At 47.5% G+C, this 26337-nt stretch overlaps 1 protein-coding gene across 2 annotated transcripts in view; it reads right to left on the bottom strand.

Moving 5' to 3' along the window:
• HPCAL4 (hippocalcin like 4) overlaps positions 1-26337 on the bottom strand; it is a 101123-nt gene that overhangs the window by 9517 nt on the left and 65269 nt on the right. For both annotated transcript variants that reach the window (XM_085648351.1, XM_085648350.1), the window contains one exon: positions 19203-19418. In XM_085648351.1, the coding sequence (XP_085504477.1) occupies positions 19203-19418 (216 nt within the window). The remainder of the gene's footprint in view (positions 1-19202; positions 19419-26337) is intronic.

The raw sequence follows: 26337 nt of genomic DNA, 5'->3' as shown, positions 1-26337 counted from the left end.
CTTAGACCAGTTAATCCGTATTCCCGACACCTCTCCGAAGACTACAAATTCCCGAAGCAGAGGGTTCAGAGTATTTTGAGGGTCCCGAACATATAGAGTAATGTCATCTGCATACAGCGACAGCAGAATCTGTCGCTGCTCACAGAATAGCGCCCTGTTCTGATGGTGCTGCCGCAGCCTCGAGGCAAGTGGCTCAATCGCCAGTGCGAATAAAAGTGGGGAGAGAGGGCACCCCTGTCTGGTCCCTCTGGCGACCCGGAAAGGTTCCGACACTCTGCCATTAACCAAGACTCTAGCGCACGGGCTACCATAGAGGATAGCTATCCACCCCAGGAACACCAGAGGAAAGCCCATGTGGGACAGCGCGGCCACCAGGTAGTCCCATTCCAGGGAGTCAAATGCTTTTGTGGCGTCCAAAAAGACCGCCACCATCTGCAAATCGGGATCCACGTTCTGTAAAGTAGCGAATAGTGTACGCAAGTTGTGCGACGTCGCCCTGCCAGGTATAAATCCCGATTGGTCCGGGAGAACCAGTCCATCCATGAGGAGTGTCACACGATTAGCCAAAGTCTTAGCAAGAATCTTCGCGTCGCTATTAAGGAGGGACAGTGGGCGATAAGAGTCCGGGGAGGTTGCCGGCTTACCCGGTTTTAAGAGGGAGGTGATTAATGCCTCTCTCATGGAAGGCGGAAGCACTCCCAGCGTATGGGCCTCATCAAACACCACCTTCAAGATCGGCGCAAGAATATCAATATAAGTTTTATAGAATTCTATCGGGAAGCCATCAAGGCCGGGGGCCTTCCCTGAGGCCATTTGCATTATAGCCTCCCGGATTTCATCTAGGCCTAGCGGAGCCATAAGGAACTTTCTCTGCGTATCAGAGAGCCATCCCAGTGTGATCTCTCCCAAGTAGCGGTCCAGCTCCGGTGGGTGTGCGTGAGCGGAGGAATATAAGTCAGTGTAATGAGTAACAAACTCATGCATTATAGCCCGGGTATCTCTGTGGAGGTCTCCCGAGTGTCCCCGTAATTCGAGGACGTGATTAGTAAATCGAGGCAGTCGCGTCGCCCAAGCCAAGAACTTGCCCGGCCGTTCACCCTCCCCGTACCGTCGGGCCTGAAAGTATTTCCCCCTGAATCGAACCTCTCTGTCCGCAGTTGCCGTATAGTCAGACAGCAGGTCTCGGAATTTGGTTTGCGCTTCAGCATCACTGGTGAACGTAGGGCGAGACTCCAGATCTCCAAGGTCGGATTCCAATTTACGGAGAATGTTACGCAGATCTTTGAGAATGCCCCCCCCCTTGGAAATGCACATCCCCTGAATGGTGACCTTGAAGGCCTCCCAAACCACCGCCACACTATCCACCGTCCCACCATTACGTTGGAAGAAACTCTCAATTTCCTGTGCTAGTTCCGACCGGAAGACGTCGTCTAATAGGACAGTAGGCTGCAATCTCCACGCCATCGGAGATCCAACCAAGTCCACTAAATCCACACCCATCGAGACAGGGGCATGATCGGAGTAAGTGCGGGCCAAGTGTTTCACCCAACAGAGCCTGGGAGCCAGCCCAGGGGAAATCAGGATATAATCCAATCGTGCCCAAGTGGAGTGTGCAGCCGACCAGTGTGTGCCCTCAAGGGTCGTAGGGTGTCCATGGCGCCACGCATCAACCAGATGGCGATCAGTAAGGAGGCCATGGACATAAGCCTGGGAGCGGGAGTAGTGCTGAGGGCCAGGGTTCGCTCTGTCCTGTGCGGGGTCTGCAACTAGGTTGAAATCTCCCCCCCACACTAGATACGTGGAGCCAACGCGCAAAATCTCAGTCCAAAGCGCCTGGAGGCAATGCGGATCATCCGAGTTGGGGCCATAATATCAAACTAAAGTAAGCGTATCCATACCCAGACGTCCCCAAATAACACAGTATCTGCCCTCTCTGTCGGTGCGCTCTCCTATGTACGCAAAGGGGGTATGCTTCCGAATAAGGATTGCAACGCCTCGAGAATATGTGGAGTAGGAGGAAAAAGCACGATGATCGGCCCAACGTGACGCAAACAGCGAGGGCCTGGAGGGGTCGAGGTGTGTCTCCTGAAGGAACGCTACCCCAATGTGATGTCTATCTAGGTATGCCAGAATTTGCCTACGCTTTCTAGGGTTTCCCAAGCCCCTCACATTCCACGTGAGGAAGGTGAGCTGATTAGTACGGTCCCCACCCGTTAGCGGATCACTCATAATAAATCACCAAATTCATATAGCACAACACAATGCACCCGTCGCCCCCCACATGATGCAAAGAGAACAATGCAAATGTCACTTCCTGCCAGTCGGAACCATCAAATACCTTAAATCCCCAACCCCCCCCTCCTCCCCCCACCCACAGCAGCATCCCAATCATGCCATCTGGATCAACCCCCTGCCCCCCCTCCCCCCCCAAAACTCCCCCACAGCAAGTACCATAAGGGTTCAACATATAACAATGAACGGTCAATGGGGTGATACCCTTGAGGGCGCAATCTAGGTGGAAACACTATGCCCCCTGAGCCATTAGAGCATACCCAGTAGGAGACCGAGCTCTCACCATGGACAGAGGGTGCTCAGCAAAGCATAACGTCCTGAAAGTCTGACGCGCCGGGGAGTAGGAGCGAGACGCCGATAGCTGCCCCCCAATACAGTTCAGGTAGGCTCACAGGCCATCATATCCAGTGTCGTATCAGCTTTCACTCGCATTAACCTACCAGTCACTGAGCCTCCGGTCCCAGCGTTGCACAACATTGGCCTGGTTCCATCAGTCCGAGGTCGGCGTGGAGGGGCGTTCAAGGTCGCGCTTCTTGACACGCTTCAGGAATTCCTCTGCTTGTTGAGGACTCGTGCAGAAGGTCTGTTTCCCCTGATGCGTGATGCGCAAGCGGGCTGGGTATAATAGCGCATAGTCAATTTGTGCCGCCCTCAGTTTTTGCTTGACTACAATGAACTTCTTTCGTTCTTCCTGAACCACGGGGGTGAAGTCCGGGAATATAGTGAAGGAGTTGCCATCATAGGATAGGGTCTTCTGTTCCCTCGCCGTCCGAAGGGCCGCGTCGCGGTCCCGAAAGTTCAGCAGGCGAGCAATGATGGGGCGAGGAGGAGCCCCCGGCGGTGGCCTCGAAGCTAGCGATCTATGCGCCCTTTCGACAATAAAATGAGTAGAGAGGGAATCCGTGCCCACCACTGCTCGCAGCAAGCCCTCCACATAGTCCTCCATCTTACCCGTGTGGGTGGACTCCGGTACGCCAATGATGCGTATGTTATTTCTGCGACTACGCGCCTCCAACTCCTCGTTCTTGGCTGCTATCACTCGGAGGACTTTATCCATACGTGTCACCGTAGCCGATAATTGTGTGGTTCGGTCTTCTGAATCCGAAATACGTTGCTCCGTCTCTGTGAGGCGTTCACCATGGCTATCCACCTTGTGGACTATGGAGTCCATGCGTGATTGCATAGAGTCCATCTTGTCGACGATAGTCGCCAGACTCTGCCTCATGTCCAGTAGGATGGACTTGACATCGTCCACCGGCGGAGCGGCCGACTGGGCCGACCCTCCCGCGTCTTCTCCGGGCTGGGATTTAGTGGTTTTTTTCGCCTTGAAGGTGAGACGAGGCTGACGGCTGTCCGGCTTCCCCATGCCAGTCCCGATAGCCAGACCACTGCAGGCGCGAAGTCAGAAACACGCGACCCAATGTGTCCGGGGCGCAGCAATACAAGGCAGTCCGCCCGCTCCTCAATGAGCAACACCGCAGGGCAACCGGGTCCTCCTCGCGGAATCACTAGGGCGACCTTCGTCTCCGCGCCCGGATTCAGCCCCAAACGTGCAGGCAGACCGCGCACTCCCTCAGCAGGCCATCCGCCGTCAGGATTTTGGGAGCGATAGTGACCTCCGCACCCACAGCCGCCGGCAGTCAACAAGGAGGGGGCAGGGTCGGGGAGACAGAAGTCGGGGCACCCCAGAGCTCACGGCAGGCCTCGTACCTCCGCCGCAACGCCGTCCAGGCCCAGCAGGGGAGGAGCGCGACACTCCGACCAGCGCCCCCAGGCAAACAGCAACCACCGCAGTCCAGGCAGGGCGCTCTCGCGGGCGCCAACAGAGACCCCTCGGTCGCAACACTCACGTCCTCTAGACCGGGGGCAGCGATGCTTCAGCCTCCTCTCCTAAGCACCAGCACCTGCCCTCCGGCTGGGCAGGCAGGCCGCAAGATCAATCAGGAGGCAGCAGGGCACAGCGGGATGGATCGTGGAGGGCCGCTTCACACCGGGCAGGAAGCACGCGTCCTCACCGCCCAATGTCCCAACGCCAGTGGGTTCTTCAGGTATGGGCGTTAGGAAGGGTTCCGCAGCCTCCCCGCACCTCCAATGTAGGTCCGATTGTCCGGGACCCAGAGGACGCAGCCGGGCCTCTCCGCCCACGTGTGCAGCACCGGCCTCTCGTAACAGTCACCGCCCGGCTCCGGCACCAGCAAGGATTGCACGCCAGTCGGCGGCCGCGACAGCGACCGTATATCCAGCAGACGCCTGGCCTCCCAGCTCCACGAGGGTCACAATCGGTGGCAGAGTTAGCAAGGCGCCTACCGAGACCCTTTCCGACAGGATTTGCGACGTTCAGGAAGGATTATAGCAGGATTTCAGTGATGAGCAGCGGGAGCTTCACCCAGAGGCAGCCATTCCGCCGTGCGCCACCTAGCGCCCTCCGGCAGTCGCTCTAGTTGTAAGCAAATGTAAAACCTTTGTAATTTCTGAATTCCTCACATCACTGTATAACCAGAAACATAGATGACGCTGGCTGCAGGGACGTTTTGGACAAGAAACTCTGCCAAATCTCCATTCTCACGCCTTTATTACCAATACTAGTGGTGCTATATTGGCCATCTGTTTCACTTTCACTGAGAGCCAGATGATATTCAAGTCGCTAGAATTAAGGCACGGTTTAGTCCCCAATCGCAGACCTGAGAAATAGCCTACAGCTAAACTCTGCACTGAAGTAGTTACACCCTTTCCTTGAGGTTTGAAAAAAGGTCTGTAGGATCATGGCCACTGAGTGCGATTCTCACCCAAAAGCAGAAATAAACCTGTGCGCCGGGTGATGCAACATCTGATTCTGTGTGGATTTTGACTAGAAAGAGTCATAAACGTGACTTGTGAATTATACCATTCAGTTCCAGTAAACCCAACTTATGCTTTATCTAGAAACTCCTACTAGCAACCTAACTGTTGCTATGCTATCTTGCAAAGTCAGATGCTCATCCTACGTCTGAAGCCTGAGTCAGTGTGTTTCCAGATGAGGCACTGTGGACACACTCAGAGAAGCAAGCTGACCTGAAGATCTGGTACCTGATGAATGGGCAACACACAGCCTTGCAGTTACTATATACACCTCAAAGTACCAAATATACCCAATCAATGTCTCAATGTTCTACACATCCTGCTTCAAATGAAACTTCTTGCCTGAGTAGTGATCCAGCATGTCAGGTACCAGTGCCTGTGCATATCACATTTTCAGTTCAGCCCTCCCTATAAAGACTTTGACCAGCTAATTCATTTTTGGAAACATTAATGAACCAAAAATTGTATTTAAAAAATGGTAGCCTAGGAGGCACTCCACTGGATGGAGAACGTCAGAGTTTAGCATCTCAGCCTCTCGGTGATGGCAGCTGGACAGCCTGAGATTCAGCATTGCGTCTCTTGATGCATGTTGTTTCTATACTCCCATTGAATGTATTCTGAGAACGGAATAGAACAGCCAACAATTGGCAAGCTGCTCAAGCTTAAATCTGGTACAACTCTGGAAGCCTCAGAGAGTATCGGTGTGCAGACCAGAAAGTAGTTGGTTTCACCAATGAACAGAGACCCTAGATATGTTCTCAATAGGACACCCCAGCAAACCACAACTCTATGCTGGCTGGGCGTCAGAGCTGCTGAGGCTTTTCCACCCGCATGCTGACCACTTTTTTGATGTTTGGGCACTTTGCACTTATGCCTTCATAGCATTTTTCCCAATAAAAGGTACCCAAGCCAAATTTCTGATCTTCTTTTACTCATATTTTGAGGATTCTAAAGATACCCAAGGTTTGTGGAATCCCTTGGAGGGAACCTAGAAAACAGCCAAAATATAGCAAAATGTGTTTTTGTTTAAAACAAAAAATGGGAACAGTGCTGTGCAAGAAGGTATATATATATATATATATATATATATATATATATATATATATATATATATATATATATATATACGCATATATATCTTTTTTTAATAAAAATTTAATCAACAATGGGTTTGCTGTGCTAAGGTCACACTCTTTCCAGCTTTCAGGAACACGCTGAGTTGTATAACAAACAACTTTTTTAACCACTGTTTTAGCATTTTTCTAAGTGATGGTCCATTGTTCCTATTTTTGTGCTTTTAACCTACTTGTAGTTTGTCGTAGAAAATGGTACGAAACCAAGGAGTGAATTGGAAAGGCCATACATTTCTGAAACCTAAATATAATTCTAAATTCAGCTAGGGGTAATTTGTGCAGATCGCTCATGGTTTATGCAAAAAAATACTTGTTGAAATAAACAATAATGTAAACAAAAATAGGAAAAATAGAAATGGCTGGCATATTCATCTGCAATTACTTGTCACAATGGCAGATTTACAAAAGTAATATACTACTTAATCGGACAGACCCTTTTGGACGCATGTATAGCCCTAAAACACACGACACCCAGAGTCAACAACGGAGTTGCAGCTTATAATGATTTTTCATTGTGTCTTGACTATGTTTTAATTCATATTGTAACATGTAATGAATCAAAAATGGGCATGAATGAAACCTATGCACTTTTTAAATGTGCCCAAGTTGCTGAGTTTAGGAATAATATGATTTGTACAATTCTGAATTTGGGGTTACCCATGCTATCATGTGAAACAGAGGGTGTTTTGCAAAATGTGTTCTTTCTTGCACGTTGGCTTATACTTGGAAGCAAAAAATGAAGAGAAATTCGATTGACAATAACATATTTACTCTTCTGTGTTCCCACACTTATGGTGTAATGGCTAGATCGGTTAACCTTGGAGCTGGGGAACCGGGTTTTAGTCTCAGCAGGGACCCTCAAAAACCTGTGATTCTGAACAAATCACTTAATCTCCCTTTGCATAACAAAAAAAATTAATGTGTCTGTCTGTAACGCAACTGGTGCTCATGTAAAGCGCTGGTACCTTGGAGTTCACGCTATATAAAACAAAAAGAAAACACATCTATACTGCACTTGAGAGGTCTGGCCTATCGTCCATGATATGTAAGGCCCTTAAATACAACGTTAAGATATCAAATTATTGCAATGAAAATTAACTCATTTTGCATTAATCCTGCTATGTTTTCTTACCCAGAATGCCCTGCAAACCTCAAACTTTGGCTAAAATCGCACATTTTCCTCATATTTCTGAGGGCAAGGCTAAAAATCTATGAGGACCCCCAAACTTCCTGCCACCCAGTGTTACCACCCTTCTCCCATTAAAAATGGTACGCCACTTGTTTGGCTCGACTCAGCACCCATGACGAGAATGGATCAAACCAGTGACCATGCGAATCCTTCCGGTGTATCCACCGCATTGAAGCAATTAACAAGTTTTCCTTCTCTTGTTTTATCCTAGTCAAGTTGTGTTAATGCCGTTTCATTAGCAGTAATCCTCACTAATTTGTGTCTTGGCTTCCTCACCCCAGACCCAACTATTGAGGTGGGTCTTCACCTGGAGATCAGCAATTTACAAAAAACAGCCCCTTTCCGCACCCACAGCTATAATAGACCCTGCCAGTCCCAGACTATATCCTGAAATACTAGGCATACAGAGAGGCATTAGCCAAGGGAGGTCAGAATGTGAGACTGAGACAAGGAAGTCAAGACTCAAAATAATGGAGATTACCACTAAGTTATCGGGCAATTACCATCTCATTTGCCTTCCTCACCGCAGCTGTAGGGATTAGGGATCATAATCGTATATATATGTATATATATATATATATATATATATATATACACACACACTTATATATATACACAAACACCATCCTGACGACAGATGATCAGCAGCACCAGGAGAATGTATTTAAACATAATTCAACGGTGAAAAGCGCTCTAAACACCCAAGCCATACCCTGCACACCAGCCTCCTGTCAAATGTAAGATGATTCAGAACAGTACGAGTGCAGGAGACAGCACAACAAATGTAAGGTAAAGCAACACCAAATGTCATGTTAAGTAAAACCTCTTAATTCTGCCCATGAGGATGCCACCCTTGGGTAGAGAACCTCAAAATGAGACCTAGAAGGGAAATACCAGAACAGGAATATGCTTTATAAATACAAGATGCTATAAATGGGAGATGCCAGCTAGTGCAAGGCGCTCTTAAGTAATGGCAAGCAGCTCCAAGCGCTAACAGAAGGTTTACCCCGCTTTCCTCAAGGGACCATAGTTCACAAAGACAGCTTCAGAAGATCGAAAAAGCACAAGTACATTGCTGGTAAACAGAGAGAGCTGTGGACATCTCAACAGTGCAATAAAGAATATTTAGTAGAAGCAAGATTGGGCCAAAGTTGGTAGAGGCAGTACCAATGTGTATGAAAGATCGGCTGCAAGAGAAACCTTTTGATGAAAAGATGCGTCAGGATGAAGAATCATCTTGTCGTAAAAAGAATTATAATAAACATGGCTTATGACTGTAAAGGAATTTTATCAGACAACAAATATAAAGAAATCCAAGATAGCAGTTTGAAAGGGGGCCCCTGTAAAGCTCTTGTAATATTAAAGGCAGATCTCTTGGGGAAACTGAAGAGGCGATTACTAGTCTGCGATGGGAAAAACTACAGAAAAGGTGAGAGGCCAAATGAGCAAGAGGAGATAAATCCAGCCAAGGAGATCAAAAGGCCTGAACTGTCGCTCACTGGACGTTTTTTGAGAGGAAAATGCCAGACCCAGATTAACTAAATCCTTCAAGAAATCAAGAGTATCCAAAGGATCACAATTCCCTAGACTGCAACCTCTTATAGGAATATTGATTTGTAAACTGATGTCAATTTTACATAAGACTTTAAAGCAGAGGGACGATGATCCTGCTAGAGATCGAACGGTAACTTACTAGAGCAACATCAGTACTGGCGACCAGTCCTCCTAGCTTCCAACCCATGAAGTGAAGCCCTTGTAGGTTCAGGAGAGATTGAAGAGGCCACAATGCTAAGGACAGAAGAAGCAGAAATCAGGGCCTGCTGGGCTACACCAGTGCAACCAGAATCAAATCAGCCAGATTTAACTGGACATTTGTCAATAACTGAGACAGAAGAAAGGGGTAGAAAAGCCCAGAGAGAGAGGGAGTATTTGCCTGGGAACATTAAGCCCCAATGCAGAACAGCGCAAGATAACCATTTAGTGAAGAGGCAAAGAGGCTGGGTAGAGGAGTTTTCCGCAGGTACCAAATTTTCAGAAAGATCCTCTTGTGGGGGCAGAAGTAGACACAAGAGGGGAGCCAGCTACTGAGGAAGTCCGCAGGAACATTCTGCATTACTGGGGGATAAACTACAAATGGAGAAGGAAGATGAGTCTCCGTTTTGAGGAACATTTCCTGAACAATTCGATATTCAGAAAGATCTCGTTTCTCCTTGACTGTTTATCTAAGACCTTGACGCCTTACTATTGGTCCTCCCGAGCAGAAGTTGCCCTTAAATGCCGAGAGAAGATCTGACGGGACCTCAAGATGGCACTCAACTTCCTCCAGTTGGAGGATCGTAAAAGTTCTAAAGGAGATTAGTGACCCCGCACACAAAGGTCCCTCAGAGCAGCCCCCTCAATCCACCTGACCAGCATCTGCTATTACAAACCAACATGATGTAGGGAAGACGGATAACCTGAGTCCCTGAAGCTACAAATAATCTTTTATTAATGCTGTTCCCCATTGTAATGAGTATATTAGGAAAACATGTAGATGAACCACCTGATATTTGAGAACAAATACCCACAACAGGTCAGTACGAAATATAAGACTTCATAATATTGACCAGGGAGCTGTGATCCTAAAGCGCCGGACACACCACACTGGATTCCTCTTGGGCTAAAAAAAAAGGAAGTGGCGGCAATCACCCAGCCTCTAAATAAGGAAAACCTTATTTCCATTGTAAAACAGAATTACAACCAAGGAAGGTGGACTTTGAGAAAACACAAGGATCTGGAGATGACCAGGATGGAAGAACCTAAAAATTGGCAGTGGGAGAACTGCACAGTAAACCTTCAGGAATCTTTGATAACTGCAGTGGGTTTGCATATGGAAACAGACATCTTTTAGATCCAGAGAAAACAGGAAATCCCCCAAACAGATCAAACGCATGATGGAATGCAATATAATTATCTCGACTGATCTAAGCTGAATGGACTTACTTAGACACTTTAGTTTCAATATGAGTCAAAAATCTCCATTAGCCTTGCCCACTAAAAGAAGTACAGAACAAATGCCCTGACGTTCTTTGATAGGAGTGACTAATCGTATTACATTTCAAACCATCAACAGTGCCTTTCAAAAAAAGTCTGCCTAATCAAAGAATGGGGCAGACAAGTTGGCCAAAAACAGTCCGGAAGATGGCAAACCTTGAACTCCAGACAGCAATTGAACCCCACCACCTGAAGAACCCAGTAGCCGGTGATCACTCAGTCATACAGAAAGATAATATACCTCCCACTGACAGGCTCAATGGAACCGCAGGATCCCCTATATAATCGTGCATGGGAGGGTGGAGGAGAGGCAGTGGAAGAAGCAGGCGTCGTGGATCGGTATCTACTGTAGGAGTAGGACCCCAAACTTAGGCCCTCCAGTGAAAGGAACCCACGAGGTTGCTGACACTGCTGCAAATGTTCACAAACAAAGCTTTAAGCAGAGGATTCAAAAGCAACAATCCCCTAGAAAGGAAGATGAAGAAGAAATGTACACTGGACTGAATGAAGCTTCGAGGACCTCAGCCAAACATCACTGTGCATAGCGACAGTACCCTCGGAAGCAGCCATTGCAGCCACCAAGTTCATCAGATGTTATATCTGATAGAAATGGCCCTGTTACTCAAATAAAACAAGCACTGGTACAGGGAATTTCCCTATCTGCCTATCTTCCCAGAATGGGAAAATCCTTAAGGAAGGAGTCCCAGTCATCAGGGCAAATTAAGATGCAAAATATGCTCATTTTAGGGCAATATATTTTTTAATTGGTGGCATTCTCCCGAGTAGCATCCTAAAATAGATTAGAAGGATCACCTTGATTGTGGCTGGAGCTTTATTTTCCTAGCTCTCCCTGTGATACGTTTTGGTTACAAAGTAAAGAAAAGATTTGCCAGTGTTTTTCCATTCCTTCTCTAGAATGCTCAAACTGCTACATGAGCAGGCATGGAAGCAGATTCCTTGGGTCCAGAACAGCTCAAATAATTCTCTGTGACACGCCTCCATTTCAGGGGTGGAAACCCAGGTTCTCACAAAGGTGCTGAAGGAGGACTCTCAGTTCCATGCCTTGTGTATACCTTTTCCTGGGCTCATTTACCTCCAATTTATCGCTAGCACTTGATAGGTTTGTCAACCACCAGGTCTTAATTAGATACAGCGGGCAAGGTGAGAACCACGAGAATGCACAGAAGAGGAGCGCCATGGCTGCCAGCATTCTCTGTAATCCAGGCAACCACATGCATCATGAGCTCAGTGCGTTCTGAGGCAAGGCAAAATCCGGATGGAAAACAGTGTTACCTGAAGGGAGCATAGCAAAAACGTATCTCCAAAAGTACAGACAAAAACTGGATATGGCCAGGCACACAGAAGAATCCACAGCTTCAAGGGGTTATCTTTTTTAAAGTTGGGTTGTTTTTTCTAAGCAAATTGTCTCTCTCTAGGTGGTGACTCACCTCAATAGTTATGACTGAGACGAGGACACAAGATGCAATATCCTAGATTTTGTTAAAGTCAACCTTAGTGCTCGTTGTCACTGACTCGTTTGTGGAGTGTTTTAATGTGATATTAACAGGCAGCCTTTGTAAATATTTTTGAAAGCAGTTTATTTATTTCGCCTTTAACCCACATCATGCACTGATTCAGAGTGCAGAATTATTGGTGGCAATTTGATATTTGTGGTTTAATCATGGCAGTTGTTTTTCTATGGCATTTGCATGCAGGTTTTGTTAGTCGTGATATGCTTTGCTTTCTGATGTGAGTGTATTATACTGCAGCTTTCTGGATGCTGTCTGACACTCTGCATCAATGCATAAGCAACAGCGAAGGGGACTACTTGTGGCTAAAACATTCACAGATGCTAAATGATTATTCTGTTCTCTTGCCCCAAACTTTTGGTCCGGCCAAGTGGTATATCTCCTTTGTGTGTTTGGCATTCTTCATTGTTTGGTTTCTGGGTGTTATATTTAGTAGTCATGTGTATTTGTGCTAGTAATAGTTTTTCATATGTTATGCAAAAGAAGATAACTTCACATTTTCCCCAGTCGTTTTGTACATTAACAATAACCAGCATTTAATCAATCAGACATACATTTTGGCTCTGGCCCCCTAAGGCCAACACTTCAAATGTACATATTGGTTGACCTTGCTGCATACTCCCGGGTGTTAAATGCAGTCCATACTACAGTCCCTTCTTAAAACCTGCCCTCTCCCGGTGAATTATGAGTATATTATCCACGCAAGGTGCTCCCTTTATTTTTGCCTTATCTGTGGCTATGCTTTCTTATAAGTCGCTCTGTGGTGATGTGCACCCTGTCGTGCCAGTAGGGTGGCAGCACATATACTCAGACTGTGCACAAGAGAGCTGTGGTGATGTAATCAAGAGTGCCTTCACATGCCAAGAATTAGAGGTGTTTTCAGGCTCATCACACACACAGGGATGGCAATGGATTAAAAAAGATTCTTCGCACCAGAGGGGAGTGGTGGTATACTCAGACTTGCTTCACCGGAAGTGACTGACGGTAAACTAGGTGCAGCTGCGGTTTGTTCACACAAACTGCACATATGAAGAAGCAATAATATAATTTGAATCACTTCACAAGCAGGCACCAGTGGCCTAGGCAGACTGACTTTACCCACAGGGGAAGGATTGACTCAGTTCACACATGGCAGCGGGGCAGGTTTGTGGGGATAGTGCCTCAGAGGCGCACATAAAGCTAGATTACGATGAAGACAGCCTGGAAGAAGGGGAACTGAAGGAAGAGGGGGAAGCACAATGGTGGGAGGGGGGAACGATGGGGGGTTCTGCTAACGTTTGTACTAGTTTCTTCCAGGAGGAGAGAACTCAGCGCAGAGAGGGCCCAGAGTGCCAGGGTAAACAGTTGGCGGCAAAGCGGCGGGCCGCGGTGCGGGCACTGCCATTGGCGCCAGGTAAGAAGGCGAAACAGGTGCACGCAGTTCAGGAGAAACAAGGGGAACCGGGGGGCCACCTTCGGCGGGGAGCCCCGCGTGCGGAATGTCTCTGTGGGTGTGGAGGCCTGGGAACCTGCGGCACATGTGGATGCCCACATAACAATGGTATCCATCGGGGTGGAGGCCGGGTGAGCCCCACGCCAGCGGGGAGGCTCGCTTAAGGAAAGGAAGATATGTGCGGGACACTGGAGTGGAGACAGAGGACCCCCCGGTGCGCACGGCCCAAGGAGTATCAACCCCAGTGGAGGGGGAGGAGTGCAAAATGCATGCAGGGACGGAACAAGGGTGACCAGCAGGACTCGGGGGTTAAAAAAGAGAGCATAGAGGTGAAATTCAAGAAATTACCGAACAAATGGGACTGCAAAACCTTTAGGGGAGCACATTTAATGCCATAGACGAAAGTGAAAATCTGGAAAGGAGAGTATGTAGAGATCTTAAAGCTACTATACAGAGAGCTCAGGTCTAAAGAGGGATCCAAAGAAGAGGACTTAGAACTATCCAAACGCCCGCAAGTCCCAGTGACGATTGAGAACTGGACCGCGGCTTTCCTTATCTATGCCAGTGTCTACTGCGAGAAGTTCCCTGAGAGGGCAGTGGCCATATTCAAGTACACAGACGTCATCAGGAAGGTGCATCTAAATTTCAGGGGGACTGCATGGGCCCAATATGACGAGGAATTTCGGGCCCATCTAACGGTGGACCCAGACGCTCAATGGGGCGAGTAAGACACAGATTTATGGCAGCACACCATGGGGCCAGCAAAATTCAGCACGACCTTGTTTTCAGCGAGTGGTTTGCCAATAGTATACAAGCCCTTTCAGAGTTGGCCCACCCGAGGCGGGGTGGGAGGGGGCAACAGAAGCCAAGGGACCCAAATGGGAGCATGCTGGGACAACAACAAGGACTTATGCACGATATAGAGCTCTGCAAATTCCTGCACGAATGCTCGAAATGGTCAGGCAGACACCCGTTGGTTGCCTGCTTCTTGGCTGGAACCACCACGGGCTACAGGCAACAACAAGGGAACACAGGGAGTCAGACAGGAGTACCCCAGAGAAACCAATATGGTCAAGGGCGGGGGGGGTTCCGATCTGGTAGAGTACAGGGACCTGGAGGGAAAGGCTCGTACACCCATAAACATTGAAAGATTAGCTTTCTGGCTCTCCTTCTACAACAGGACTGACGACGCTGCGGTATTGTTACAGGGGTTTAGGAAAGGTTTCAGGCTGGGATACAACGGCCCAAGAGTATGCCGTTTAGCGTCCAATCTAAAATCCGGGCAGAACACCCGCAAGTAGTTCGAGAAAAATTGTTTAAAGAAATACAGGAAGGGAGAATGGCAGGCCCATTTGACACCTGGCCCATGGACCAGTTAGTTGTGTCACCTATCGGTGTAGTGTCCAAGAAGGAAGCAGGGCAATATCGCCTGATCCAACACCTGTCCTGGCCAGAGGGCCAGCCAGTGAATGACTTCACTCCCACCAAGCAAGTGTCAGTGATGTACTCGTCAGAGGATGTAGCCCTAGCTTTGGTGGAGAAAGTCAGACGGGGGCGCTAATGGTAAAGAGTGACATCAAGTCAGCTTTCCGTCTGCTGCTGGTACATCCTGACGACTTTCAGTTGTTGGGGATTCAATTCAAAGGACAATGGTTTGTGGACAAGGCACTCCCTATGGGTTGCTCCATTTCGTGTGCCCTTTTCGAGTGCTTCAGTACATTGCTTCAATGGTTACTCACTTGGCACCTGGGAGTGGCACACATAACGCACTACCTGGATGATTTTTTCTTTGTGAGGACAGCGCTGTCCGTAGACTGCCAGGACTCACTTGAGAGATTCCAAGGTTTGATGGCAGATTTGGGGGTGCCCCTGGTCCCGGAGGAAATGGTGGGGCCTACAAGTGTTGGCATTTTTGGGCATCGAAATCGACTCGGCAGCAGGGGAGGCCAGGTTGCCGGAGGACAAGAAGACTTAAATGGTGGCTTCACTTAATACAATGCTGGCAACAGAGAAAGTGAAAGAGGTGCAAATGCTCCTGGCGCATTTGAACTTTGCATTAAAGGTGGTAAGAGCAGGGAGGATGTTTTGCAGGTGCATAGGTTTGTCCCTTTAGGGCCTCCCCTTGCCTCACCATCATGTCCATTTGAAAGCGGCGGTGCAGGAGGACCTGCGCATGTGGAAGGCCTTTTTACATAACTTTAATTGCATCCCCCTGTCATCCTGGGTGGACATGGACTGGGACATGCAGATTTTCTTTGACGCCACGGGTGCCTGCGATTTTGGCCTATACTGGCAGGGACACTGGTGTGCTGAGAAATGGCCTGTAGAATGGAGGTGAGGGCAGACGCAGCATGGCCTTCTTGGAATTTTTTTCCTCTGGTTGTGGATGACATGTTAAGGGGCCCTCAGCTGTCTCACAAAATAGTCCTTTTCAGGGTAGACAATATGTTGGTAGTACAGGTAGTCAACATGCAGTGGGCCAGGGAGACACAGCTGTGGCAGCTGCTGCGAGTTTTTGTTCTGCATTGCCTTAGATTGGATATTGGCTTCAGAGTCCGGCACGTTACCGGTGTGGACAATGACATTGCTGATGCTTTGTCTCGTTCGCAGTGGGAGAGGTTCCATGGCTGAACACGGAGGCGGATCAGGAGCAGACGTGCGTGCCACAAGAGCTATGGTTCGTAGGAGAGGGAGGCTGTTACATCTGGTAGGTAGATCTTTAGCCCCATCCACGTGGAAGGCTTACCTGCAGGCCTGGGGGGAGTTCCTGAAGAATGGGGATCAGAGGAGGCGAAAGGAATGGGACAGAGTAGAGTAGAGGAAGGAATGGGACAGAGTAGAGTAGAGGACGTTGTCAAATTCATACTGGGCCTTAGTGGAAGATGACAGTTCAGGGTGACGATTTCAGTGAAGCTGGCAGGCATCGCTTTTTTGGGCAAACTGTGGTGGGGGTACACCCCATCTGCGGGGGAGTTGGGGAAAAGAATCCTGGTGGGCTGGGCAAGGGAGACAGGCCCTGTGGGGCCTAAGCAGAGGCCTATGACGTTGGATATTTTCATGCACGCGATTCAGTGCCTTCCAAGGGTGTGCACTGGTGACCAAGAGACGGGGTTGTTTTCGACCATCATGTCCTGGCTATTTTTTGGAGTGTTTCGGGTTTAAGAACTACTGGGGGGAAAGAGTAGCAGGGGGCTCCTCTGGGAAGATGTGTGTTTAGAAGACAACGGGGTGCAGGTATGGCTATACAAGTCCAAGACTGATCAGAGAGCAGCGGGAAGACAGTGTTCTTGAAGGCTTACCCGGTGTCACTCGTTTGCCCAAGGCGCTGCGTAGAGAGAGTTGGAGGCGGGGCAGTTCGCTCGGCAGAGTTTTCATACACATAGATGGAAAACCCTTAACGGCTTTCCATTTGTTATCTATCCTACGTAAGGCGTTAACACTATTATGTGAAGACGGCAGCCAGTTTTGGACTCATTCCTTCAGGGGATTGGAGCGGCAACAGAGGCTAGCAGACGGGGTTGGCGGCCCAATAGAATAAGGAAAATAGGGAGATGGAAATCGGGTTGCTTTCTGGCGTATATCAGGGAGGAGGGTGATGAAGGGATGTAATGGACAGGTTGTCATCTTTATTTCTTTTGCAGGTGTGGTTGCCGGTCACTCGGTTGCGGGAATGATGGTCTGGATCGTGGGCCACTCGTTTGTAAAATGGGCAGAGCGACACGCTAGGGGGAGCTTTCACGGTCACAACTTATACTCTATCTTGTGGAAAGGAAAAGGGGGAATGCAATGGAAGGAGCTGATAACATGCTTGAAAAAGGTCAAAGGGGGAGGGAAATGTCCAAATGTTCTTATCATTCATTTAGGGGAAATGATTTGGTGACTCAACAGGGTTTGGCCTTAATTAAGGAGATGACATGGGGCCATAAGTAGGCGGGTAAGTTCTGGGTAGGTTGCCTCACAATGTGGACAGAGTTCATTCCCAGGAGAGTGTGGAGGGGGGCTATTAAACCGTCAGCCATCGACAAAGCCAGGAGGAAACTGAACAAGGAAATTAGGGTATTTTGCAGGGATAACGGTGTTGGCAGGATATAGCATTCAGACTTGAGATTTGAGGATGTGGAGTTTTTTAGAGGGGACGGGGTTCACCTGTCTTTTATGGGGATGGAGCTCTACCTACTCCAGTTGAAGTTAGCACTAGCCAAGGAGTTTGGAGTTGAGTAAGGGGCCCTGTGGGTGGGACTCACTTCTGTTCAGGTAAGACGGGGGCAGGACCAGGGTCCTGGGTTGGCGGTGGGCTGAGAAGTTGCCAGGATTTACACAAGTTTATTGTTTGTCAGCGGAAGTTCAGGCTGAAGGGGAACAGGTAGGAAGTTCATGCTTGGACGACATAGGAAGTTAAAATGTTAGGTAGGAAGTTCAATGAGGTTAAAAGGGTAGTTGAGGTAGGAAAAGGGGAACAGTTTTTAGAGGTCCAACTTTCAGTTGAGCAGCTCTGATGCACGTATGTTATTCAAGTTTGAAGAGGTCATTGGGAGAGGGATCTGTTAGGGGTGGGGGTGTTGATCTTAGGTGAGTAATGATGTATAGTGAGAATATAGTTTTGTAAGGCAAAGGCCCAGATTATGTTGTAATGTGCACCTGTCTCAATAAACTGGCCTTTTTCACACAACCCAGTTGTCAGTGGTCTGTGCTGCCCCCTCTTCACCAATGTGGATTTGGGGGGCAGCCGAGCGGAGGGAGGTCTGCCCACCAGGGAGTTTGAGGAAGTGGTGCAGACCCGATGGCTGGTACACTCCTCCGTTTTTGTCCTCCTCCCTCCACTCCGCATTCAGAGAAGGCTGGCAATCCACTTAATTCCAGGGGGTTACCACCCCCCCTAGGGCGGTCGGTTTTCATTGGCACAGGTACACAAAGGGGAGCTATGTGTTTGTTGTCGCTTGATTCAGGTGCAGCAGCAGTGGGTTGGGAAGTTGCCAGGATTTACACAAGTTTGTTTGTCAGCGGCAGTTCAGGCTGTAGGGGAACGGGTAGGAAGATCACGCCTGGACGACATAGGAAGTAAAAACGTTAGATAGGAAGTTCAATGAGGTTAAAATGGTAGTTGATATAGGAAAAGGGGAACGGTTTTTAGGGGTCCCACTTTCAATTGAGCAGCTCTGGTGCATGTATGTTATTCAAGTTTGAAGAGGTTATCGGGGGGAGGTATCTGTTAGGGGTGGGGGGGTTGATCTTAGGTGAGTAATGATGTATAGTGAGGATATAGTTTTGTAAGGAAAAGGCCCAGGTCATGTTGTAATGTGCACCTGTCTCAATAAAGCAGCCTTTTTCACACAACACAGTGGTCTGTGCTGCCCCCTCTTCTCCAATGTACACTGGGGTAGCAGTAAGATACTCAGTCACTGCACGCAAGATGTAACCGAGTAAGCTCAAACTAACTTCGCACAGGGACAGCAGTGGTATACTCTGTCTTTTCAAACAGGTGGCATCAATGGATGGGCTAGTTTCACAATTATTTGTGAACTCGTGGCTTCTTTTAAACTTGGAATTCAGCAGAAGTAACCAAATGTGCTAATGGGTACACAGCTGTGAATGTCCCTGCTATAAATCCAAGCAGCCGCAGGGTAGGAAGTGATTACTCTGACCTCTTGGTGTTGTGACTGACGTTCCCTAGACTGGTCAAATGGCCCACACTGCCAGGAACAGGATGGGGGCAGAGGGGTTAAAGGAACAGGGTAGGTAGGATATGGCCTCTGTACCTCGATGATCTCCAGCATCTCCAGTCGGGTAATCTTCCCGTCTCCATCAAGGTCATACATCTCAAAAGCCCAGTTCAGCTTTTGCTCGAAGCTGCCCCTGGAAGTGACGGATAGGGCGCAGATGAACTCCCGGAAGTCGATGGTGCCGTCTCCGTTCTTGTCGAATGTTCGGAAGGCATGCTGTGCAAACTTTGATGCGTCACCATACGGGAAAAACTGCAAGACACAAAAGTAGAAGCAGGAGAAATTAGATGTGTGAGAGTGTGTTATGAGGTGAAAGAGTGACTGTCAGGTTGTATGTAAAGTGGAGTGAGGGTGATATTGTGATTATGAAGAGACTCACCATGACAGTGCAAGTACACAAGAGTGAGTGAGTGTGTTGAGGAGAATGAGTAAAAAAGTGCAAATGAGTGGCAAAGAGCTAGTGTAGAAAGTGAATGTACAAGTGCATGTGAGGGGTAGATAGTGAGTAAGTGAGAGAGCAGATCTCAGATGGTTTGGAAAGAAAAGAACACGTGTGAGTGCAAAGTGGGGAGAAAGTGAGACTGCAGGTGAGAAGACAGACAAAAGAAAGAGTAAATATCAGACGGACAATTGTAAGCACACTGATACACTGACTCTGCTTCACAGTGATCAATAGTCTCCCCTTATGCACTGCCTTTCTTCTTTCTGAACAGGTCACTGTTCCCCAGCCGGTCTAGTGCACCGCAAATGATACCTGGCTCAGGATCTTCTGGAGAAGATATCCCTTTTTTAGAAGTGCATTAACTGACAGCAGCAAGTTGGAACTCTGTAGTGGCCTTCCCACTACTTGGCAGTTCATGCTAGGATGATGATAAAGTAAGAACCCCCATGCCTACAGAGTGCTACCTCCTCAAGAGCACACTACATATCAGATTTCTGATGGAATGAGTTGAACCTAAATGTAAGGGGTTGTGGGTCGTGAAAGTTTAATCTTCTTCTGAAATGTCTGGGTACACACAGCATGGACCCTGCAGTACATTGTTAAAGACATTGTGGGTGCAAATGTTGCCCCATACAGTGTGGGGCACATGATTGTTGATGCACATTTTCCCATCAATTTACTCCACATGTTTGACTTTGAAGCCAGCCTGAGAACTACAAGGGATCTAAGAGACATAAAACGGAACGGAACGGAGTTTGCAAAATTGAGGTTTTTAGCTCAACATTAACGCAATGGCGGCCATGGGTGAGTACCTACTCTTCAATGTATTCACTTTTACTATGTGGGTCTATCTTCTCATAGTCTATATCTTCACTCAGTGGTTAAGTGAGGAGAGCCTTCTTCTTGGAGTAGGCACCTGTCAGTAATAAGATGGATAATAGATGTAAATGGGCTTCCAACAATGACATCCTTTGCAAATCTGAAATTATCCTCAGAATTTAATAAATAACCACGATTAGGCTTGGGGCCGAGATATGGAAACCCAGAATGACTAGTGTGCTTCTGCAAGTATCACTGTCTGCCTGACTCGGTCTCAGTCCGGGTTTAGAGTGTGGAGGCTACGTCTGCCTCTCAGGTAATTGTGTTCCTGAAAGTAGCACTTGATGGAAAAGACAAAACATACTGACCTTTGGTAACGAGCTTTCCAGAGGACATTCTAGATACCTACAGTTTCCTACCCTATGAATCTCCTCTAGACAGGTGACTGTATTTGAAAAATTGGCAACAACTCTCTCATTCCAACAGGTGGCACCACGGCTGCGACTCAACTCTGACAACTCCCACATATGATGTCACTGAGCTACATATGGTTCCACCTAGCACTCTGAGGTGAGTTCTCTTTGTTTCACCCACTAAATCCCCCGCCCTTAGACGCAGAGGCTATCCTGATAAAATTAAAGGAATGCAGTGCATGAAACCAACCTGTACCCCTACTGTCAACTCAGTAACTACACCTCAGAGTGGAGAGATGGGTGGGTCGGTGAGAAATCTGCAGGTTGAGTATCCCACAAAAGGAAAATATTACTTATCCTGTAAGCATCTGTTTGGAGCACCCAGCGCTGTAGATTCATATACTATGCATAGTACTTCCATTTACTGTTGGGTTCGGACATTACAACTTATTTTTCTTCAAAGAAGTTTTGAGTCACTGGATGTGCTGTGACTCCTCCTGTAGTCTACAATACACATGGACACCAGCTCCAGACTTGATTGTTTTCTGCTCAGCAGGTCAGAGGTAAAAGCGGAGTGCAGAGTTATACTATATAATGTGCCAATTGCACTGTAAGTTGTTAAAGAAGTGTGAGAAAGTGTAGCATGTGTAATCATTCCCAGTTTCTGGGGAGGAGAGTGGGTGCATGTGAATCTACAGCACTCAAATCTATGAACAGATTCTTACAGGGTAACCTTTTCTATTCATAGCATATGTTGCTGTACATATACATGCTTTGCATCAACTGTAAAAAAAGTTTCCTCATAAGAGGAGGTTAGCAAGCAGATGACGTAAATATTTGGAACAATGTTCTTAACACAGTTTGGCTAACCATAGCCTACTGACAGGTTAGTATGTGCACACAGTAATGTTATGTTCAGGTGTGAGGTGTTGACCAGATAGCTGCCTAGGAGATGTCTGCTACTGGAATGTTTCCTAGTAAACCGTGTTGCTCCCTTCTTGCGTATAGAGTGTGCTCTAGGAAATACAGTGAGTCCACATTTAGCTTTCGCATAGCAAGTTTGGGTGCACTAGATAATCCTTCTTGCATTACCACGTTTGGAAAAGGAGTGAGTCTTGTGAGATTTTGCAAAAGATACAAAGAGCAGGTTAGTTTTGAAGAAGGACCTAGGGCCTGATATAAAGGTTGGCAGAAACGGTACTCCATCGCAATGGTGAGGAAGTATCCTAACTGGAAACATAACGGTCCGCCTGGGCAATTTAAGAGTAGGCAGACCAGTTTGGCAACGGTGAAAACTACTCCCTCTCCACTGAGACCAAACTTCTCTGATGGCCTGACAGAGTAAGGGCCGTCGGAGAATTGGCTATCTGCCCCCCAGCTTTATTTAGATGGGTTGGCTTGTGGTAGTTTATTACTGGCCACCACCACCAGGAAAACCTTGGCAGTAAGGGGCCATGAAAACATAAAAATACCCACTCGCATTGGGAGATGACTCCCATGTCAAGAAAGGCATTTTCTTTTTTTTTTTTAAACTAAATCCTACTTTAGGGTTTTGTTTTTGGATATAAATAAAATGTGTAACGTTGTCATACTGCTTTTTCATGTCTGGCAGAGCCATACATCAAAGGTACAATGCATTCAGAGGAACAGCTTTTGATGGTGGTTCATGTAAATGCTATAAATGTCAATCGACTCAATGCACATTGCTAAATTTTGGAACCTCTGCTAGGGTGACAGACTAAAATACTTCGGTACTCTGACAGAGGATGGCCTACCATTTAAATGTAAATTGGGCCCTTAGTACTAGTTAATAAAGTACAAGAGTGGCCGCTTGATGTCTAAGGTGTGCAACACCCTTTCAGCTACTGAATCAGGTTGTGGTAAGAATACAGACTGCTCAGTAGTCTGGTTAATGGAAAGGTTCTTGGTAAGAACTTTGGATTAGAGCTATGGACTACCTTTTATTTTTGCACCAGAATGAATGGTTCTTGAATGATGAGAGCTTTTAATTCACTGATACACCTGAACAAAGTTATAGCTACTAGAAAAGCCACATTCCAGGAAAGAACCAGTAGGCTGCAAGAGTTTGTAGAGTGGACCCATAATCCTTATGAGAACTATATTAAGCTTCCACAACAAAGCACAGTGTTCCTGGAGGTATTCCATCTGAAGTCCCTCAATGAATGCCTTAGCAACAGTGATTTTAAAACAAGATGATGAGTATTGCCTTTTCTGCATGTATGCCACAACAGCAACTAAGTGGAGACATATAGAGGTATGTGCAAGACCTGCCTTCTGACGGCATAAAAGGTAAAAGATGATGTCTGTAACTGTGACTTTGAAGGGGTGTAGTTGTTTCAGGATGCATTAGAGGACAAGTCTCTTCCACTTGGCTGCAATATATGCACATTTAGTGGGCGTGCGTGCCTCACACAATATGTTCATACACAGAGAGGTATAGGTAACCAAAGTCTAGGACCTCAGGTGCCAGATAGCTAGGTTGAGCTGTTTCCGACCTGGATGCCTGATTTGGCTGTGCTCTTGTGCAAGATATTTTGGCTTGATTCGTAGCTTTTGTGGAAAGTGATGCGTTGAGTACTAGAGCTGCCTTACTCAAGTTGGGTCAAGAGGATGAGGGTCTTGGACACTTGCCACTTCTTCCTGACCATCTATAGGATGAGTGGGAGAGGAGAAGTGCAAACACATTTTCCTGATCAGATCATCCAAAGTGCAATGCTCATGGACTTTGGGTTTGGGTACCTCAAGGTGAGGCTTAGGTATTTTGCATTTTATGGGCTGGCACAGAAGTTGGTGGCTGAGGATCCCCATTGTTAGAAGTACCTTTGCAGAACTTGCAAGTTCCCACTTGTTGATGCATCATGCTTGAAAGGTCTGCAAAGCCATTGTTCATTCTCAGCAGGTATTCTGCTAAAAGGTAGAACTTGTTGCATCTTGCCCAGTGTCAGATTTCCTGTGCTAAAGCACATGGAGTGTGTTCCCCCTTGCTTCTGTATGTAATACATGGCCATAATGTTGTCAGTTTTATGAGGACTACTTTGCTCTGAACAAGTTTGTAGAAGGATTTGAGTGCTAGGCAGAAGTCCTCAGCTCCAGGTAGTTGTTGTGTTAACCCTAATGCTGAGGGTTCCAGGCACCATGTTACGCAAATGTGTGCCCCACCCAGTGAGTGATGCGCCGGTGGTGATTGTCACTTATGGAAGTAGTTCTACGAAAGACCTGCCCAGCAACAGTTTGTTGCTATTCCACCAATGCACAGAATGCAGCATGCTGGCCTTTATCAACACTAGATCTTCCCACTGACCCTATGCTTGTGACCATTGCCTGCAAGACACTGCTGGAGTGGGCACATGTGTTGTCCAGCGTGTGGCATAATTGCTACGCAGGATGCCATCATACGCAAACTATTGTTTGCATTTCTTCCAGTAATGTGACGAAAGGAATGAAAAAGAGGCAACAGCTGCTGAAATGCCATTATCCTCTGCTGGTTTGGATACGCTTTCCCTGTGAAAACATTTAGCACTGACCCCAGAAATGTCCGTATCTGTTGGAGTTGGAGGTGTACTCCTTTGCATTTATGTTTAACTCTCAGTTGTGAAGGGAGGGTTACAGTTGTTTGAGTGAGTGTTAGGCATTGCTTCCTGCTGCTGCTCTTGATCAGCCAGTCATCAAGGTACGCAAAGATGTGACTAAGGCCTCTGAGAGGGATGGGCGGCCACCACTGCCAGGAACTTAGTACAAAACCCTGGTAGCTGTAGAACTCCAAAGGGAAGAACCTGAATTTGTAGTGTTGCCACTTACTGTGAACCGAAGATACCAGTAGTAGGCATACTGAGATATGGAAGTAGGCATTTTTCAAGTCTAGGTCTGTCATGAAATCCTCTTGGCGGAGAAACGGGATGACGTCCTGATAGGCTGTCATATGAAAGAGTTCCAACAGGCTGTATTGATTTAGTGGCCTCAGCCCTAGGTTGGGCCAGAGGGAGTTGTACTTCTTAGGGATGAGGAAGGACAGTGGTCAGACATCTTTGCCTGTTGGTGTGGGGGTATAAGCTTTTATGAAGAAGCACTTGTACCTCTTCCTCTAGGAGAGCGGGACTATCTTAGCTGAGGATGTGTTGGAGGTTGTATGCTGGGTGAGGAGGTGTTGTGGAATTTTAAGCAGTAGCCTGTTGGACTATTGCTAAAAATCATTGGTCTGAGGTGATTTCCTGCCAGCGAGGGAGAACATTCTTTACTCTCCTCCTGCCAGATGTTGTATGACTGTGGAGAGGAGAAGTGGGTGAGTTTGTGCTTGGGAGTGGAGGGTTCTTTGCAATAGCTATCTCAAGCTCTTCCCTTGTTAGCTTGGCAGCCAACTCTGCTGTAACCTATTCCTGCCCGTGATTTGTGAAAGGCTAGCTGTGGGCATTGGTAGAAGTGTGCTTGGCTGGGGGGGGGTGTGGTCTTAGTCCTGTCCCAGGGTTGTGGTCTACAAAAGGTACCCCTGGGAGTTGCAGACTGCGGTGCACCCCTGAACCTGGCAATTGTGGTGTCCTTTTTTATCCTTTTCCAGAATCTGAGCCACTTGGGGCCCAAAGAGATGTTCCTCATTGAGTGGGAGGTTGAGGAAGTTTGTTTTACCTCCAGCTTGAACTCCACAATGCATGGCAGTGGAGTAGGGTGCTCCATTATAAGTAGCAGAATTGGCAGCATCAAGTACATAACGGATATTGGTGTAGGAGATGATATTTCACTCAGTCACTAGTTCTTCCCACCTTTTCCTGTCGGTTTCAGGGTGGTGCTGCACCAGGTTCTTCATCTCCTCCCAATAAAAACTATCGTACTACAACAGCAAGCAAACTAAATTGGCAATACACCACTGGGTAGGTGTTCCACAGTCACATGTCTGATGGTGATGTTGAGGCGCGAGCTCTCCCTGAACAGGGATAATCGCCAGGATTTGAGGCCTGCTTCCACACAGTGGAGTCTGGGGGGACCCTGCCACAGATGTAGAGTGGGTTGCTGAGAGAAGCTTTAAACTTCTTCTCCCCTACCTGTTTTGAACACCTTGCAAAAGGATCCCTGAAATAGTCTGGGGCTGACTTTAAAATATTTGTATGGGATGCATGCATGGAAAGAAACTGAATGTTAAGTCTCGGAGAGGGTCTCAACTAAAAGGTTGTCTGCTTCCTGTAGGACACAAATGTCGACTTTAGGTTGGGTACCACCCTCTGAATCACAGCATGATACTTGCGGTATCATGCAGTGGGAGTGGCTTAACTGGGTAAGGCTCCAGATGACCGTAATCTGCAGGGTTGACACTATAATCATACAAGAGATCGTCATCATCCACTGTCCCAAGAGGTGACCATAAGGGTGCTTCTCCCAATTACAGTTGCCTAGGTCTGAGAAGGAGTGCTCTGACTGGTCAGGAGGTTTTGGTGGCGGTGGAAGGGGAAGTGAGTATGGGCATAGAGGTGGTGGAAGCAGGGGCGGC

The sequence above is a fragment of the Triturus cristatus genome, chromosome 3_2 (genome assembly GCF_964204655.1).
Source record: "Triturus cristatus chromosome 3_2, aTriCri1.1, whole genome shotgun sequence".
NCBI classification, from domain to species: domain Eukaryota; kingdom Metazoa; phylum Chordata; class Amphibia; order Caudata; family Salamandridae; genus Triturus; species Triturus cristatus.
Note: the sequence above shows the minus strand (reverse complement) of the source record. Positions and strands in the feature narration are given on the sequence as shown.